This window comes from Pristis pectinata, chromosome 1, assembly GCF_009764475.1.
Source record: "Pristis pectinata isolate sPriPec2 chromosome 1, sPriPec2.1.pri, whole genome shotgun sequence".
In the NCBI taxonomy this organism is placed as follows: domain Eukaryota; kingdom Metazoa; phylum Chordata; class Chondrichthyes; order Rhinopristiformes; family Pristidae; genus Pristis; species Pristis pectinata.
Genome location: NC_067405.1, coordinates 108,291,968 through 108,312,398, shown reverse-complemented (window position 1 = coordinate 108,312,398; position 20,431 = coordinate 108,291,968). Strand labels below are relative to the sequence as shown.

At 37.9% G+C, this 20,431-nt stretch overlaps 2 protein-coding genes across 7 annotated transcripts in view; one reads left to right on the top strand and one right to left on the bottom strand.

Moving 5' to 3' along the window:
- The first annotated feature begins 227 nt into the window (after positions 1-227).
- On the top strand, positions 228-1,679 carry LOC127570433 (insulinoma-associated protein 1b). The gene has a single exon (XM_052016057.1). The coding sequence runs from the start codon at positions 228-230 to the stop codon at positions 1,677-1,679; it is 1,452 nt and encodes a 483-aa protein (XP_051872017.1).
- A 5,002-nt stretch (positions 1,680-6,681) lies between these two features.
- ralgapa1 (Ral GTPase activating protein catalytic subunit alpha 1) overlaps positions 6,682-20,431 on the bottom strand; it is a 142,038-nt gene continuing 128,288 nt past the window's right edge. For 3 of the 6 annotated variants that reach the window (XM_052045902.1, XM_052045813.1, XM_052008932.1), the window contains exons 40-41: positions 9,287-9,356; positions 6,682-8,103 (exon numbers count right to left, since the gene is read on the bottom strand). In XM_052045902.1, the coding sequence (XP_051901862.1) occupies positions 8,013-8,103; positions 9,287-9,356 (161 nt within the window). In that variant the 3' untranslated portion in view covers positions 6,682-8,012. The remainder of the gene's footprint in view (positions 8,104-9,286; positions 9,357-20,431) is intronic. The other 3 variants (XM_052045987.1, XM_052008984.1, XM_052008867.1) reach the window with 2 other exon arrangements.

Below are 20,431 nucleotides of genomic sequence, written 5' to 3'. Positions count from 1 at the left end.
TCTGATTGGACTATCTCGATTCTAAACAAAAGGCTTCTCCATCATAAAAGCAAGGCAGTCATGTCGAGAGTCAGTGCTACAGTTCCCTGACTCCTTTGAACAGACCTTCAGTCCAGACATCCAGCAAAATACCTGACTCATCGATCGAATCCGTAAAACTCCGTTCCTTACCCTCGCAAAATACAGGTTGATTCACCTTTGGAAAAGTATTCCCGCGAGTTTTAAAGATGCCAAGAGGATTTTTAGTAAAGAGGAACATTAAATCGTCTCTAGTTTCATACAGGATTCGGAATGAGGAGAGGCAGCCAGTGGAAATTCCCCCTTTGAGCGGGAATGTGCGGGCAGCCATATATCCATTTAGCCTGTCACAGCCAAGTTCTGAGAAAAACAGTCCAGAACAGCTTAAAGATGGATTTACACGAGGTAAAATCGTGGACACGGCCCACAGAAAGGACGAGCTAGAAGAGGACAGTACTTCAGGTACATTCTACACTAAAGCCACTTTGTCAGAGTATAGTATCTCTGGTTGGGCTAACGTCTCCTACACACCCATCAAACCCATTGACAAGGAACTCGGGAACACTTTCTTTGACACTTGTTTAACCCCATCTGCTTCAGACGAGCCTTTCGCTCCTGCGGCCTCGTTAAACCCAATAGAGAGGCTTTTGGTTCAGCCACATCTCTCAGAGGCGACTGCCAAATGCGGAGGCATTACTCACCTGTACGCACCTTTCCACGGGAGTAAGCGATGCGTGCCAGATCCCGGCCCTCGTAAGCACAGGAGCACCCCGAAGAAGTCCAAAGTATTCAGAAAACTCAATTTCGAGGACGAGGTGAGCACTTCCCCTGTCTTGGGTCTACGAATTAAGGTTGACCCCAGGGATTGCAAGCCGTCGCCGGCACTGATGAACAAGCCCCTTGGAGAATTCATCTGCCAGTTGTGCAAAGAGCAATACTCAGACCCGTTCTCTCTAGCCCAGCACAAATGCTCCAGGATCGTCCGTGTGGAGTACCGCTGCCTTGAGTGTGATAAAGTCTTCAGCTGCCCAGCTAACCTGGCCTCGCATCGGCGCTGGCACAAACCTCGCCCTGATCCAAATCCCCAGCGGGACAACCAGAACTGCTCGGTGGAGCCGGCCCGGGCAGAGCCAGTCAGAAAGGAGAACTCGGGGGAACGGGACGGCAGCGCCGGCACCATGGACAGCGCCAAGCAGCCGGGCTGTCCGGGCGGCGGCTCAGTCCAGCGGATGGACGGGCGCTTCCAATGCCGCTACTGCAGCAAGAGATTCCGCCGACAGGCTTACCTGAGAAAGCACCTGGGCGCCCACGAAGCGGTCGGGTCGAGCGTCCACCGCCACCTCGGTGCGGCCCGGATGCCCTTCCCCTGCCAGCTATGCGGGGTGGACCTGCAGACGGCCGAGAGCCGTGACAAGCACCTCCTCTGGCATGCGGTGAGCGGCGGAGCACCGGCGCTCTTCGGGCCCGACTGCGGCGAGAAATGCGCCGCTCCCGAGGATCAAGCTGACAAGGGCGACCTGGGAGCCCTGCTCTTCTGCTGCAAACACTGCCCATCGACTTTCTTCAGCTCGCCCGGACTCACCAGGCACATCAACAAGTGCCACCCATCAGAGAGTAGGCAGGTGCTGCTTCTGCCACTGTCGGCCTCGGCGGGCTGTTAGTGTTACCGGAGGCTGGGCTCTCCCATAGTTTGTGAAGGAATCCTTGGTGAAGAATTCTCTTCAGACCAATTCTTGCTCATTGAGGAAATGTAATCTAAAGCAGCAATTTGATATTAGAGTAGTTGACTGTTTCACTTAGCACACCTCAAACAGTTCGCTGCATATCAATGGACACTGCACCAGTGCTGTTTAAATAACATTTCCAATTTTCTGAATACGTATTGTACCTTTTAACTATTAAGCCTAGACGTCAAACCAATTGACAACACTTTTTGTTGCTGATATGTGAGGGTTGACTGGAGGAATGTACGAATCACACAACTAAAATCAATGAGTGATGAGGGTCAGTGACAAATTATATTTCAGATAACTATATTGCAAAAACGTGGTAGTCCTAAATAGAATTGGATTCAACATAATTGATCATTGTTGTTCCATTTTATGATAAATATTTATATCATGATATTTGTTTGGATTTTAGCTCTTTTCAGAGCGCTACCACAACACACGTCTAAACAGCTGAGTCAAAGCTTTAAAGAACACATCAGGCCTTGAAATCTTCTCAACTGGTAATTGGGATTTGCTTTTAATTGGTTGTTTATAGGACTCTTCATTGACGTCAGAGAAAGAATGGATTTTCTCCCTGTTCTACAATCCTTGGTGGACTGTTACCTGAGTGTTAATAACTGCAAATTTCTTATACCAATCCTATTGTCAAACACCAAAGGAATTCATTCTCATAATGCATTTTCTTTAATCTTTTTTCATTCATTCACAGGGCCGCTTTTATTGCCCATCTCCACTCGGGGTGAACCGCCTTCCTAAACCGCCGAAGTCCTTGCAGTGAAGATACCTTCATATTTTATATTAGGCAGTTCGAGGATTTCGATCTAGCAATGACGAGGAATGGCCATATAGTTCAAACTCAGGATAGTACGTGCCTTTGAAGGGAATTTGGTTGTGCTCCCGGGTTTCTGCTGGCCTTATTGGTTTCAGTGGTAGAGCTTGTTGGTAATGGAAAGTGCTGTCAAAGAGGCTTTGTTGAGATGCTGCAGCATATCTTCTTAATAGTACATACTATAGCAATGGTGCACCGGTTCTGTGGAACTGCCCCTGACTTGTTCATGTAGCCACAATACTTAAATACTGGTTCAGTTACATTTCTCATCAATATAACCCACAGAGTGTTGATGGTAGGGGGATTCAATATTGCAATGTAGGTGAAAGTTAAGTGGAATTGGTTTGTTTCTGTCTTACTGATGATAATCTTTGTCTTTGAGTTGTGTGGCACCAATGTGACTTGCCACTTATCAGCCCAAGTCTGAATATGTTCAGGTCTTTTTGCATGGAGGCATCAACTGTTTCATTGTCTGAAAAATCAAAAAAAAGGAATTGAACACTATTTAGTTATCAGTGAGCATAGGATTTCTTTATTAGTCACATGTACATTGAAACACACAGTGAAATGCATCTTTTGCGTAGAGTGTTCTAGGGGCAGCCCACAAGTGTCGCCACACTTCTGGTGCCAACATAGTATGCCCACAACTTCCTAACCCATTATCACATATTACCTTATGATACTGGAATGGTCAATGGTGAAGGGACAGAAGATGGACAAGGATACTGCCCTGAGGAATTCCTGCAGCAATGTCCTGCATTGAAGTGATTGGCCTTTGGCAATTCTAGTCACCTTCCTATGTACCAGATTTGATTCTGGTCAATGGAGTTTCCCCTCTAACTTCCATTGGCTTCAATTTTATTAGGGGTTTCTGATGTTTCACTTGGCCAGATGCTGCCTTGATGTCATTCTCATCTCATACCAAAATTCAGCTCTTTTCTCCATACATGGGCCAAGGTTGCAATGAGTACCGTAAGAGCATGGTTCATCTCCACAACTATTGTGCATGTGTGTTCCAGATTTATTTCCTGCTGCTTTGGTGGTATTTGAACTTGGCTCCACATATCACATCCCCAGTAGCCCTAATTTTTCCACCTTTATTATGCAATCTTTCATTCCATTGGGTCTGTAATCTACTTATCTATCATGACAGAACTGTTTCCTGGAATACTCAGTTAACTTTGGCATCACAATTGATGTTAAAAGTCTGCCCCCACTCTTAATAACTAATGCAATTTAAATTTTAAGGAGCACCCAACTCCCAATATAGACCTCTGAGCCTCTGATCAGATATGCACACATCACATGATGCTAATATCTTCTTTAGGTTAACAACACTTTGCCAATAAATTCAAATGTTTAAATTATTTAGCATTTACAGATTTAGGATGTATAAATCAGTTTTATATTATTTGTACAACAACTTTCCACTTTATTTCTATTTATATTAATTACTTTTTATTGATTGGATAAACATTGATTATTTTTTATCTCCCTAATGATTTGGTTTTGTCTGTAGCATGAGAAAATATTTCTTTCAGTGAAATTATTTTGCTATTGATAAAATAGGAAGCAAATAAAAACAATCAATTCAGCAGTATATTTTCATGTTCTTATTTGGTAACATTCCTTTGAATACTCTTATTAACTTAGTCAATACTTTCATTTAGATTCACTGGTAGTCTATTAATGATAGACTATTACCACATTGATTACTAACAATGAAATCTGTGCTTTGCCACTTTTCAACTTGCATTTGAAAGATGACAAATAATTATTCACCTAAAATTTAGCATTAATTTTGCACACTGTGTAAAGCAGCTACAAATTGTTTTGCAATTTGACCAACCAATTTTTGTAAGTTCCATCTAAGCTAGAAGGAGATATGGGATGGGTCAGTCACTGTTGTTCCAGAAATGACGATTGATTTAGAACACATCAGGCTGCGAATAAACTATCTTGCAACAGAAAAAAGACTACAGAACAGAAAAACTATAAAACAAAAAGTCTTGGGTTGTTAGTAATAAGATATTCCTTCAAGTAGTACAGAAGTGTGGTGGTTAGTTATTGGACTAACAACAAGAGTTCTGGGCCATTATTTCAGAGAAGAGTTTGAATTCCACTAGTTGGGGAATACAAATTAAAGCAATTAAATAAATCTGTGATTTATCTTTTTAAAAGTCAGTCTCAATAATGCACACCATGGAACTACCAGATTGTGATAAAAATCTCCCTAGTTCACTAATGTCCTTTGGGGAATGAAATCTGCCATTCTTCCTCACTTTGGTCTATACGTGACTCCAGACTTTCCAATTTGGTTGACTCTTAACTGTCTCCCAAGTTCAGAGGCAATTTGGGGATGGACAACAAAGCTGACACTTCCAATCATGTCCACATCCCATGAACAAACAAAATACTACTGTCCTGTGGAATGTAAATAAATATTTCATTTTAGTAATTGCTTTCATTGGTAAGATTTTCATAAACATCCATACTAAAATTTTATATGTGGTGTCATTTATGTCAAAGGATAATTGTGAACTGCAAATTCTGAAAACCATTAAAAACACCTGTATTGAAATCTTTTTCATATTTATGTTGATGTATAAAGTATTTGTCCCATACAGTACTACATTATGTAAATGATTGCACTTTGCAATTGTTTTGTGCTGAACAGTGAAGTACCAAAATAGTTTCAAATGTAATATATTTCTACACCAGTAGACTGTGCGCTAAGTCAGTGATTCACACACACACAAATAGTTTCTATTCTATGTATTTTCTTAAACTGCTTAATGTCATTTTAAGCTATTTTAATAAACAATTGCTTAAAGTCACTGAATGCATCAATGCTGTTTAGTACCAAAAAGCTTAAAAATGGATATAATTAATCTTGATGCCTTGCAATCGAAGATGTGGTTAATTTGTACATAGTCAGGTTTGGGAGATTTATTACTAAACAGAAAGACAGGCTAGTGTAATATTGTAGGAAGAGAAAGTTAGGTAATTTCTAAAAGGTAACCTTTAATTAAGACAATGAAAATAAATGAAAATTTTACAGGTTTTCCATAGTTTCTAAGAAGATCTCCAGCTGTAAAATAATTAAAAAAGGGAAATGTTTTAAGCTCATGCCTTCTAGTCTGAATAACAGATTTCCAAATCATTTGAATTTTCTTTGTCTGGGAAATAGATGAAGACTGTCTTTACACATTTGTTTCTGTATAATAAAATGAAAACTCCATGATATCAGAGTCACAAATTTGACATGGATCATTATTCAGTTGCTACTTTTCCTGCAGAAGAGCTCTACTGATTTGAGTTCTTATAATTTCAATGGCTTGGAAGAAATGCATTAGGACAATCATAAAGATCCATTTAGATATCAATATTTTATTTAGAAAGTGAATTTTAAGGTTCATAAAAAATGCTTAAACACAGTCAAGCCTGAATTGTACACAAATTATAATATGCCAGAATTTATCAAGATTGATGTGTTTATGAACATAATTGCCTCAGATCTCAGTAGTCTTGCCAAATACTAGCACACTGAAGTACCTGCGAGTTTGTGTTGGCATTTCTTTTAATGAAAAACTTTTGGAGAAGGGATAAACTGGAAAAACACTCTAATGGGATAAGTACAAAAAAAACAACCAAATTTTAAAAAGTTGCTATTGCAGATTTTACTATGAATTACAAAATATTGACAGCTGCAGAAGTTTTTGACTAATGCCCAATTATGACAGAATTAAAAAAAAAACTGAATAGTAGATTATCTGGCCCATGATTTAAGTCATCAGCAATTAAGAGAAAGCAATTAATGGGAGAGTATTATACTGTCATTCTCCATACACAAGCTGGTCACAGATGTGCTGATTACAACACATTGGCTACACTTGAGAAAGTACTAAACCTCTGCATTAAAGGATAGGATATCAATGCAATGTTATTGAACAGCACTGATATTGCAGTAATTTTGAAATAAGATGTATGGAACAAATACTGAATTACAGTACTTTAGAATACTTAAATGGTTTCTATTTCTCAACATAGGAGAACATTTATCAGATGCTCAAAAATAAATATTTTAAAAATTTTGCTAAAAGGCATGGTAAGAATATTTTTTTATTGCAATATTCAACAGCACATCTTTCTTCAGCCATTACAAATCTTATAGACAACTACATGAATGACATTACATAATATATATATTTTACCTTATGACTTATTTACACATGCAGTTAGTACTGACATCATGCTACATACTGTTAGTAGTAACATTCCAATTTACCTACAAAATATGAATAATGGTTCCTTACAGGAAAATACATCAAAACAGCTGGAATGTGCATTCAGGTGCACCTCAGCAATTTAAAGTTGACTCAATTCAAGTTCAATTGATTATACAGACACTCTTAATGATCCCTTTTCCCCTTAGTGAACAGATCACAGAAAATTGAAAATAGAGTGCAAGCCCATAAGAGCACATCTAAATACTTACAGAATTTTCAATGTTTGAATAATAAATTTCACCTTGGCTCTAATCTGGTATCACTTTCTATAGTTTCTTGGTTGGAAGCCATGCACAAGGTAAATAGTGTAACTCAGCTGCATTTTCAGTGTTTTAGGTCTGTTTATATATATATTTATATATATATATGATATGTCAGTGCTTCAAATAAAAGCAAGTCTATACATTTCAGCATAAGAGATTAATTTTCCTCATAAGCTAATCTTTATAATTGAAATGCTGAGAGACCATTTACATTCCTTGGGAAATTCATATCTTATAATTTAAAATGAAAATATTCTGTACATGTTCTGTGCCATAAGATTGATTTGGTGAATATATTCTTAAACATAACTTTACATTTACGTACAAACTGAAAACTTACTTTACATTCCTGAATTGTGCACAAGAAATCTGAAATGTTTCTACTGAAAAATCAAAACTATGTACAAAGTAGATAATGTACATGAAAGCAAATTTATCATAATTTCCAAAAGACAATCCCCAATAACTAATGGGCCATTCAGTTTAACTAGCCAAATACAATTGGACAAGAAAATGTTTTTCATTGAAAGTGCAGTAAATATACAGGTAAGTAATCAAGTGGGTGCAGGGCAGCTGCACTGTACAACAAAGCATAGATTGCTAAAATATATATTTTGGTAAGCTAAAAATAGAACTCCAGTGTTCTTAATAAAAAAATAGTTTACAGGGAACAGGTTTCAAATGAATACGGAGTGGCAAATACATATCTAATAATTAGCAAAAGGCAAAACATTTGGTTTAAGCAGCAACATAACAGAAAAAAAACAGCATTTACAAGGCTAGTTCTGAGGAATTAGAGTGTAATTATTTGTTATGATGTGGTCATTAGGATTTATTAGCTGAACCAGAAGAACGTCGCAATTTCATAGACATACGACTCTTGCTAGCACGAGGTGACATTGGAGAGGCTAAGTCGATCCCGTCCACTCCCTGTGCTGCAGGACTTTCGACCTGCTGATTCTCTGGGCATGAGCCTGCAAAACAGTGGAGAAGAAAGTAATATTTGTATGCAAGATAGCCATGTGGCTTGTTTTTGTAAATATATTAAATAAAGCATTTAATATAACCCTTAGGAGACCAAAAATGTTTTCAGAATTTTACTGATATTATTAGACTGTTAAAAGGACAGAAAATATTTGGTAAATTACACTAAGTAGCTCATTTATACTGTAAATCCCATTGTTAAAGGAACAAGGTGATGCATGCTCCAAAGAAAAGTAGTAAATATGTATTATAGTAAGTGAGGAATTGGGTAGCTTTCAGCCCACACCCAGAAAAGTGCAAGCGCAAGAAATTCATTCCATGTTAGGCAGTGACTATGCAGTGTCAAATGGACCAGTCCTGGTTTAGTGAAAATGTAAACGGAGAAATAAGAGGATTTTCTGCAGGGCTCTGTAGTCAGCAGAATTCATTAATGATTAAAAATGAGATAACTTGGTCCTTACTTCATTGAGATTAAACTGGAAAAGATTTATCTCCCCATTGTGAGTGGAAGATAAAGTAAAATATGTTCAAAAGAATGTAGAAAATAACAAACCTCAATTCCAACTTAAAATTAAGGACAGACATTAAACACGTTAAAGAACTACCAGTCTAGCACATTGACACTGAACTAAGCACTTAATTCAAATTTATAACATGACTGACGCAAAATGGAAGCTTGATTATATCTGCAGCACAACTGAATGCAAGTAAGCTTAAACTAAGAGGCCAAATTAATTTGGACTGATGAGATTCATCTCAAAAATATAATAAATAATAACAATGCCATATTTACTAAGTGAACTAGACTTGAAGGAATATTCAATTTAGGTAATACAGCACTTCTTGACCCAGAATACATCTGAAACAGGTCTCAAATAAAAAGCAGGTACCTTAGCTACACAATTTAATTTCCACCCATTTTAATCAAAATAAAAATTTGATTACAAAACACCTTAGCAAGGAAAATAATTTATGGTCCTCTGCAGTCCAAATTAAAGCATTATTTGGACTGGAAATGTAATTTTAAGAAACATTCAAAATTATATAAATATAATGAACAGTTTCTTTTTCACAGAAGTATTAACAATACATTTCTTTCAATTACCAAAAGTTAATTGAGTAATTAAAAATGACAGGTTGAAGGAATTTTGTTTTAAATTTTGCACAGCATACCATTCATAGCTAGCGTGAATGACCTTCCGTTTCAAGCCTTTGCCCTTTACCTTGATGAGCCCAATGTTTTCTAGTGGAGGTTTAGGAAGAAGAAGAAATATCACAGCATTTCTTTCTTTAAAATGAAGAAAATGAAGCAAAAAAAAAGTGAATTGGACAGGAACAGGAGAAAGGGAAAAAAGAGAACAGGTGTGAGAAGTGACACAAATACTAAAGTAGAAGGGTATTAATAATTAGAGCGCAGAACAGAGATAATGAGCAGAATTCCTGATGCCACATCTCACTAGCTTGTATTTGAACACCTTTTAAATTGAAGTTAAAGCTGGCTATTACACACTGTGGGAAACAAGGATATTTAGAGAACCATACTCATTTTGAATAATGAACATTTTGAAAAGAAAACCTATGAGGTATTCAGTAGAAATGCACTGTTAGATCTTAAAAAGTACAGAATACCTTTAAATGGAAGATTCAGGCTTGATAGACTAAATGTTATGATTGCAGTAGGTACTGGTGGTTCACTGTTGACAATTCAAAGTTACATTAAAATATTAAATCCAAGCTGGAGATCTCTGCATTTAAAGGGAAATAATACTGGAGCAAGCACATAGTAAAGCATTTAGTACTGCATGTGTCACACAACAATTAAGTACTGTATATCTAAGAAGGGAGCAAAGGCACACACAAAAAGACATTAACTCCTCACCAGTTCAGAATTCCCTCATTACAATGCAGCACTTTCAATCTGAATACAAAGACTATGGATGGTTGGGGTCTCCATGGACTGTGATTCACTATTTGCCAGTGTTTACTAAATCAAAAATGCAACATTATATTTTATGTTAAAATCCACGTCCACTGAACTTTTCTGCCATGTACTGATATGAAGATGCTGGAGAGGCAGAGAGAAAGAGACAGAGGCAGAGAGGGAGGGACCACAGAATGATAAAACATTATAGCAGAGGTTGCAGTCATTTGGCTGATTGTTTTCAATGTCATATGAAAGAAAGAAAGCATTTCAGATGAATTCCAACTCCCAGATTTCATTCACTAGCCCCAAAGATTACTGTGTCTCAATGCTCAAAGAGCATGTGTTATATATGATGTGGATTTCTGTCCCATTGCTCTTTAAGCAGCAAGTTCTAAAGCCTCATCACTTTCTCGGTGAGCATTTATCTACCTCAATATCCCTCCAATCCTTATATCAACTACATTATGTCCACACTTCCCAGTTATTGATCTCTCTGCCAAGGGAAATAGGTACGACTTATTTATCCTGTCTTGGTCATTCATAATTTTTATACACCTCAGTTAAATTTCACATTTAATTTGTTTTCAAGAAGCAAACTAACCAAGTTAAGCTCTCCTCATAAAAATTCTCCACCCCTTGCAGAGAAAATATCTAAAAATTACACATCTTCTCCAGTGTTATCACATCATTTCTTTGGAATTCCTCACTCCAGAAAGCTGAATTACTGAATACATCCAAAGCTGAAGCAGATATTTAATCACCAAGGGAATCAAGGATTATGGGCAGAGGCCTGGAAAATGGAAACTTGGAACAGCCATGATCTTACTGAATGGCAGAGCAGGTTTGAGAGGACAAATAGTCTCTCTCTACTCTTTTTCTCATATCCTTATAGAAGAACATTGTCTTCAAGTGACTGAGGCACAGAACACAAGTAATCATGTCTGTCTTCTTTATAACCTTGTCTACCTGTTCTGTTACCACAGGCAACCCCTGCAGTACATGGCTGTTGTGTTTCTAGAAAACGGTCCGTGTTGCAATTTTCTGTAACACAAAGCCGCATTATCTGCGCTAAGAAATGCGTTGAGAAAATATTTTGTATTTATTAATTCCCCCCCCCCCCCGCCCCCCCCACTTAAGTTCTGAGAACAAACTTTATTCTGTATGTCATATTTTTGGGTAATGATTTGTGAATTCTGTAAGGGAAAATTTCCATTTCCCAGCCATAACGTGGGAGTTGCCTGTATTGGGTATCTGAACATTGCCTCCAAGATTCCTCTGCTCCCCAAAACTGTTTAGTACCCGATTATTTGTGTATTCCTTGCTTTTGTTCTTCTTAAATGCATTACCTCACAGTTCTCTGAAATAAATTATATTTTTCTCCTCATTGACAGGTCCAGTGATAACTTCCTGCAGCCAACAACGTCCTCTTTCATGATCAAAAACTTCCAGAAACTTCCAGTCATTAAAATTCCTTACTGATACCTTTGCTTCCTGCTACTCTGCCAATCCTGGATTCAACTTGCCACTTTCCCTCAGCTGTCATGGCCTTTTAGTTTTTTTGATCCATGAGAGAAGTAGGGAAAGTAGATTGTAGTACTTAAATAATTTTAATTATTTGGAAGGGAAAACAAGGCATTAAATGAAGAAAAATAAGCATATCACTTCCATGTACTTACCTTTTTAACCAAGGTCAACAACCCCATGAAATGAATGGAGCTGTGCCATCTATGCCAGCCACCACTATCAAATCTGAGGGGGTGAATATGAAGTGTACCAGGTCCTTCATGATGAACCTTGCCTAGAGTAAGGGCTTGGTTCTGACTTCTGGATTGCAAAATACAGACACAGCAATCAGAGGCAAGCAATTCTGCATGGAAGATAATGTCAGCAGTTCCTTGGGGAACCACTGGCAATAAGTATGTTTAGGCCCATTTGTTTTTGACATTGAGGGATAAACATTGGTCACAACACCAGCGTAACTCCCACAATATTCCTTGTTTAATGTCTATCTAAAAGATAACACCATTAATATGCAGCACTTGCCAGAACCTGCAATATTAATTAATGTTCGAACAATAGGTGTTGAAGACTAAAGCTTACACGAGTGTAGATAGTAATAAGATCTGAACATTTTTAATGCTGAAATAATCGCGATAAAAGTCTGCAAATTCAAGGAACATAATTCTGTTTTATTATTTTCTCTTCAAGCATCCAGAACCTCAGTGGAGAACAACTTGCATTTCTATAGCATGACTAGTACTGCAAAAGTTAATAAAGATTTGCTATATTTGGGCTAATTCTGTTACTGAATACTGCAATGAATTAATCAAACATATATGTCTTACGACTGCTTATCTAATGTTTGTCAACAATAAGGAAGATCTTTATCTAACATAGTACTACAGGACCAAGGATATTTATCTCACTAAATATATCACACAAAGCCAATTCCTTTGCAGACTGCTCTCCCAACCCAAGTTCAAAGTACGCGTGTAATGCCAGTGCCTTGCTTCTAGCAGGTCCAAAGAAGAAACACATATCCCAGCCACAACAACAGTCATTTTTCTCCTTTACGACATCCCTCAATTCCACTCCTACAGTATAGCAGTGTTGCTGATACTTTCATGCACAACTGTTTACTTCTCACAAACACCTTCAACTTTCTGCCCATGACTAATCAAGAAACAGCCTGACACAGCTGAACTCACAATTATAAAATCACAAAAATGTGGCTGAATTCTCCCTGTATATGTTTTAATCCAGAAACAAGGCAGAACCACCAGAGGTGCTCTACGTGTGGGGCATCTCGTTGTTAACATTGATTATTCCAGAACTTAAGTCTCATAGCATCAGATCAAACATCAGCAAGGAAACCTCTTTCTGATAACCATCTTATATTCTCCCTCAGTTGATGAATCAGTTCTCCTCCATGTTTAATAGCAATTGGCAAAAGCACTGAAAGCAGCAAGGGCACAGATGTACTCCAGGGTGGGACTCAATGTCCATCACCAAGAGCAACTTGGTAGCTTCCAAATCGAGTCTGTTGTAGGTAATGAGTATACCAACAGGAGGGATAAGCCACCTTGCCCTCCCCATCTCCAATTTACCTGTGGCAAAGGCATCCATCCATGGTGGTACTGGCAGAAATGACCACTGCATAGCCCATGTGGATACAATGTCTTGTTTATACACCAAGCACAGCTCTATCATGCTAAGTGGGACAGACTTACAACAGGAAATGAAGATCAAAGAAACTGCTAGATATCTGGAATAAATCTGGAAATACGCAGGTCAGGCACTTGGAAGGAATGCTAAAGCAAGTCAGGCAATGTTAATGGAGAGAGAAAAACTGAAACAATATCACAAATGGATGACCTGTTTCAGAACTGACCATTTTGGTTCAGACAGGGAGAGCAAGTTACCTGAAGCTGCTGAGTTCAATATTGAGTCTCGAAAGCTCCAACATACCCACGTGAAATGAGGTGCTGTTCCTCTGGGGGCCCAGATAGACAAGGCAGTATGGGAATGGGCACTCACCCTATCAAAGATATTCTCTTCGTCATATCCACCTCCCCCACCTTCTCTGTGACTTTAAACCAAATAGTTTCTCTAAGATCTTAACAAATGGTCCTTGACCTGAAACAATCAAATCCAAGAATATCCCTGTCCTCAACGATAGTGGAGTCCAGCACGAGTGTTAAAACGTTGAAGCTTTCGCAATCACATTCAGCAAGTAGTACCAAAAGAAAGATCTATCTCAGCTTTCTCCTGAGATTTTGATCTCTACATGACATCAAGAGCTGAGAGTACTGGATAGCGCAAAGGCTATGAGACCAGACAATATCCCAGCTACAGGACTGAAAATCTGTGCTCCTAAACTAGCTGTGTCTTTAGCCAAGCTGTTCCACTATAATTAGCACCCACCTCAAAGCAGCCCATTCACAAAAAGAAGGACAAATACAAACCAGATAATTACTACCCAATTAGTCCACCTTCAATCATCAAAGTGATAGGTTGAATCATTGACATTGCTATAAAGCAGCACGTGCTCACTACTGATCTGCTCACTAATATTGCCGAGTTTGGGTTTCACTGTGACCATTCCACTCCAGATCTCATCATAGCCTTTGTTCAAATATAGAACAAAGAGGTGAGGCAGAGGTGACTGCTTTCAACATCAAGGCAGCATTTGACCTAGTGCAGCATCAAGGAACCATGGCAAAATTGATCAAAGGGCATCCAAACGAAAACACTCCAACAGCTAGACTCATAACTTGGACAAAGGAAGATGGCTGTGGTTGTTGGAGGTCAATAATCCCTACCCTAAGATGTCACTACAAAAGCTCCTCTGGCCTGTATCTAAGGCCCAACCAACTTCATCTCTTTTATCAATAACCTTCCCTTCCATCACAAGGTCAGGACGAGGGATGTCCACTAATGATTTTACAATAGTTAGTTCCATTTTCAAACTCTCAGTGCATGATTCCATACAGCTTGACCTAGACAACATTCATGCTTGGAGTAATAAGTGAAAAAGTAACATTTGCATCATGTAAGGTGTCAGGCAACATCCATCTCCAGTAAGAGAAACGTATCATTACCATCACCAAGTTCCCATCATCAACATCCTTCCTGAAAGGGGGGGGGGCGGCGGGGAGGTGGGGGAAGGATGGAAGGATCACCAGTGATCAGAAACTCAGCTGGAACAGCCATATAAATACCGTGAGTATACTGGCAGATCAGAGGCTGGGTATCCTGTAATGAGTGGTTCACCTCTTGATGTGCAGAATAAATCCAACTCTTAAAACTTAGAGATGGTCAAACCATGCAACCAAATTTATGGCTGTCATATATGCAACATTTTCCTTTTTCTATTTTGGAATAGATCTTAGAATCATTCCCTCAGATTGGATAACACATATTCAAGAATTGAGGAACAGGGAAAACAGGAAATTATAGCCTCATATTAGTATTAAAGAAAATTATAGAATCTATGTTTAAAAGCAAGATAACAGGAGACTTTGATTTTCTGTCAAGACAGATTTAGAAGAGGGAAATAAGGAATCAGTGCATGCACTGTGAATAAACAAGAGACTGCATTTGCTGGAATCTGGAACAAAAACCAATCTGCTGGAGGAACTCAGCATCCGTGGGGGCAAAGGAACTGTCAATATTTTGCATTGAAACCCTGGATCACGACTAAGAGTGGAGAGAGGAGATAGATAGTATAAAGAAGAGAGGGGGAGCGGTGAGACGTGGGCCAGAGGTGATTGGTGGGCAGAGGAGGAATGAAAGATCATGGTCAGATGCAGTCAGGTAGGAGACGGGCAGGAGTGGAGTTGGGAGGCAGAGGCGGAGTTGGGAGGCAGAGGCAGGTGAACGATAGATGGAGGCAAACAAAACAAAAAAAAATGAGGCTGATGGAGCCAGGTTGGAGAAGGGGATGGTGAAGGTGGAGACAGCGAGGAGAGTGATAGGACCACAAAGGCTACCAATGCTGGAATCATCACCTCTCCACTCTTCGTCCTAATGCAGGGTTGCAACCCAAAACATTGACAACCCCTGCCTCCCCACGGATGCTGCTCAACCCACTGAGATCCTCCAGCATTGTTTTTTCACTCCAGTGTATGTATTGTATTTGCATTTTCAATGAGATATCATACACAAGATTAGACAAAGTTAAGACTCATGGAAGGGGGGGGGTGGAGTTAATATGTTAACATGGATTTAGAATTGACTGCTAAACATAGAACAAGCTGTAATCCATTGGGTACCTCAAGATTCCGTGCTTAAGGCCTCAGATATTCAACATCTATAGCCATTCCACAGATAACAGTTTTGAGTGTAATGCATCTAAGAATGTTAATGATAAAAAGCTGATGCATTACGAGTACAATCCAAAAATGTGACAAAGATGTAGCAGGTAGAATATTACAAGCAGCTACTGTTTTCTACTATTGTTGGAAAAATAGAAAAGCAAACTAATTTTCTGCAATGAGAAATTAGTAAATGTTGGTATTCAGAAGAGCTGGAGGTCTTGTACACAATCGCAGAAAGTTAACATCAACCCATTTTACCTCTTCCTTCTCACTCTCCAGGGATGCAAATACTCCTGAAACAATGTACTGAAACAATGTAAATCCCAATTTAGTGTACTGCATTTGGTGCTCACAGTGTGGTCTCCTCCACTCTGGAGAAACCAAACATAGATTAGGTGAATGCTTTGCGGAACACCTCGGTTCAATTGAAAAGGACAAACTGGAACTTCTAATTGTCTGTCACATCTCATTTTGACCTCTTGCACCATTTCAACAAAACCCAACTTAAGCTCAAGGGACAGCATTTCATCTTTTGATCTGGAATGTTACAGGCCTCAACAATGAATTCAATAATATCGGAAAACCAGCCTTTCCAGTTTGTGTCTGAACTAGTTAGTTCTGATGGAAGGTCATTAACTTATAATGTTAACTCTGTTGTTCTCTCTTGCTGGCTGACTTAATGGGTATCATTTTCAGTATTCTCTTTTATTTCAGGTTTCCAGTAACTGCAATGTTCTCTCACAGATCCAGCATTGTCCCCCACCCCCTCATTCAGCTTCATCTTTTTACACCTCCACCAAACAGCTGCAATTAACACACATTCACCACCCTCTCTCAGCCACCATCACCAGTATTCGTATCATTCATTCACATTTGGTCTACATCCTACTGTAGATATTCCCTTTGTATCTTCCACCTTTCTTTGCAACTTAAAACACGCCTGTTTCCTAACTTTTCCGAGCTTCGAGGAAAAGTCAATAGTCTGATTTTATTTCTCCCACAAATGTCACTGAACTGGCGCGTTTCTCCAGCATTTTCTGTTCTTAGCCAATATTCCTCAAGACCTTTGATCGCAAAAAATCTCAGTCTTAGGTTTCAGATTAAGCCTAACCTTAATTGCTGCCTGCAGTACTTTTCAAACTGCTATCACATTCTGCATGGAGAAATGTTTTCCAACTCCACTCCTGAAACAACTAACTATACTTTTAATTTACTACCTATTGTTATACTCACAAAACAGTGAAAATGATTTCTTCTTTCTACCCAATCAGTTCCCTCTCTTTTAAAAGGGATAACCCCCAATTTTCTACATTCTAAGGAATATAATACTATTTTCTGTCACCTTTTTGCAATTTAACCCTTGGAATATCCCATCTTAATGCCTTGTAGATGCAGTCAGTGCATATTTATAAATATTGTTCTCCAAACAATGCACTAAAGCTATATTAAGCTATGACTATAATAATGCAAAACTCAATTGGTCACATTGAGCTGGTTGTGGTTAGCTGTTCAACAGGGAAGCAGAATAACAGATAACACAGCATGGACAACTCAGCTCTATGGAATACAACAATCACCTCAGGTTGCACGCCAGTCACACATGACTTAGAATCAATGCACCACTCATTGGAATTGGGGCCTGTAGACTGGAAGAAAAATTATTTTTATTTGATTGTCATTTCATTGTTTTTAATTATTTTGCAGTGTTTTAATGCAGTAATCCTTCGTTTGTAATTATGTTTTATATTCTTTCATTAACATTAACTAATAGTTTTTAAATGTTTCCAACACATTTCTTTGAGAGAAGCTCAGCTCCAGCTTCGTCTCATCTTAAAGGCTGTTCTGGGGCAAGACATCAGTAATATGATGCCTGAGCCTCACTAAACCTCGCTGGTGACCCCCCCAGATAGAGAATGTCATCCTGATCGACCTCATCTGGTTTTGTTCAGTGCATGGAGAGATGGCAGGCTAGTTCCAGTTCAATTTGACCCAACATGCTTTTTCTCTCTCCTTTTTCCATGACAGAAAAGACTGTTTAAAGTCTTGTAAAATACAATAAGGTTCTTTGTCTGAGGAATCCAGAGTAGGGGTCATAACACCAGTTTAAGAGATACTACTTGGGACCAAGACAATTACTTCATTCAAAAAGGTTGCAAATCTTTGGAATTTTCTACCTCTGAGGGCTGTGGATTCTCAATTGATGGTGTATTCAAGGTAGAACAGTAGATTTGTATTCTAATCTCAAACATTCCTTTACATGCAGTTACAACATTCAATATTATCATAACAAACCTAAGCAAGAAGAAAAAAAATCAGTTGTCAAACATTAAGAATTTTGAATTGTTCAAAAAGAAAGTTAGAATAACTAAACTTTTACAAATGAATTAAAAATGAAGCCATTTCTCTTCCCTGCCAGGATGAAAATAGGTGACACATGATGCATGGCAGAAAATACACACATTTTATAAATTTATCACTATCAGATTATCTTGACTCATCAATAACCCTATACAGGAGTATTTGTACAGAGTGATCACAAAAGGCAAACAAAATTTTAAATAAAGAAATGAGTTGACTAAGAATCACTAAAGATTTAAGGGAAATCAAAATTAAAAATCTCACTTTTTTTGTGTTTCATTTGAGACAGTAAAAATTAAATTACCAAAAACCAGATTTCACGGACTAATTTAAAGCATACTTTGTGTATTACTGCATACATGATCTTGAAAAGACTGCACCACTTGGTTTTATATGTTCAAGCCAGCAAAACAGAAAATACACATCTCAAACCTGTTAACTATTTCAAGCTACTGAAAATCTTAGAAGTGATTCATCAATAGCTTGATGGCTATAAACAAACTCTGATAAATTACCAAATTATACTAGAGCAACAAAATCCCTGGTACGTTCTGCACTAGCTAATCTCAAAGCAAGTTGGAGTCACTAAAATTGACATCATTGTGCTTGAACAGGAGGTAAGAGAAAGAAAAATAACAATGAACAAACTTTCATTCCTAATTTCTAATCCTTGACTTTCTGGAAGTGCACGTAATTGGGTAAGAATAAAATTGGACCTTGCAGTAGTGATCTCACAGCTGAAAACATTTTTGCCATTCACAGTCAAGACCCACACACTTCGGATTACTGTTTTTAGCAAATACATAGAGAGGGAAGTTGGTACCAGTGTCAACGAAACAGCAGTACAAGCCACTGACTTCAAGGAAGAATCTGAAAATGGTAGGGAAAAAGTTGTCTTTTGATACTAAGAGGTTCGACTTTGATTTCACCCTCCCTTATGCAATTCCTCTTCCAGTCACAACCCAGATTTGCCATTGAAATTGACAGCATTATATATTCAAAGATATTATCCAGGGCAGAAGGAAGGCGGGGAGGTTGATTAGTTTAAAGAACAGTAGCTAATCATTTAATGGACTCTGTCCAGTCATGGTTCTGAATTTTCTGCTGTAGTACTAACCACTTAACTGGAGTTAAACCAATATGATTGCTAATTTCCTATGTATAAAAGTTAAAATAACCTTTTTAAGTCTTCTGTCAAACATGCTGCATAGCATTTATATTCACAAAGGAAAACATTATATAGTTTCACTGCACTCCTTTACATCCTTGCCATCAGCATTGATATGAATTTAAGATCAAATGACCAACTGTGTACCTTTTTGCAAAGGGGCTAAATCATGTATATGATTCTAAATTGAGAGGAAAGGAGAATGTTGGTGATATTTTTCAGCTTTACAAGAACATAGAACAGGACAGTACATTGCAAAAGACTGTAAATTAAGTTAAATAATATTTTGAGCATTTTCAGTACTTTGGTTTTCCCGCTAATTATCAAAAAAAGGTGGCTTCATATCAATAATATTTATTTCTGCTGACGATGCAAATCAGAGTTTGCAATGTCCCTGATGAAAGCATTTATAATTTTCTTCTCTAAAATAATCAGCAGTGCAGCTTAGCACTTTAGTTAAACCATTAAGCCTGCATCAACTTGTGAATAGTGTTTCAGAAGTCTAAAGGTAATTTTAAAGTGAAATAATCTTGAAATTCATTCAAAAAAAAGCACAATCACTGCACTGAAATTTAGTTGGGTAGAAGTGTTGTTCTAACTTAAGAATCAAGCTACTATAAATTGGCTTACTTTCCATGGCTATTAATAATTTACTAGCAATTAGGCAATGTAATATTTGTTAAACTAGTCCCAACATTTTATTTTCTAACCAACATTAGAATGAAAAATATAATCTGCTTGATTCATATTGAAGTGATTATGTAGTTCTCCGTAAGGTTATGCAACTTTGTGACATGTGATTTTTATCTGTTACCTGAGTGGTTCCTCATTCCTGTTTATATTTATTTCAAAAACTTTTAAGGAATAGTTGCTTTTATTTTAAAAGAGTAAAAAAAGATATGAGTGAGGTATTTTTTTATTTAAAAGTTCTTATTATGGCCAATGAGGTAAAATATAGTAAAATTTCTCTGAAGTTCCTTTGTCTGGTAACTGTTGAAAATGATTTTTATATTTTACAGAAATAAAAAGAGCTTTCATTATTTTCACTT

Coding starts and splice junctions, on each gene's coding strand:
- LOC127570433 (XM_052016057.1), top strand. CDS start 228: ATGCCAAGAGGATTTTTAGTAAAGAGGAACATTAAATCGTCTCTAGTT.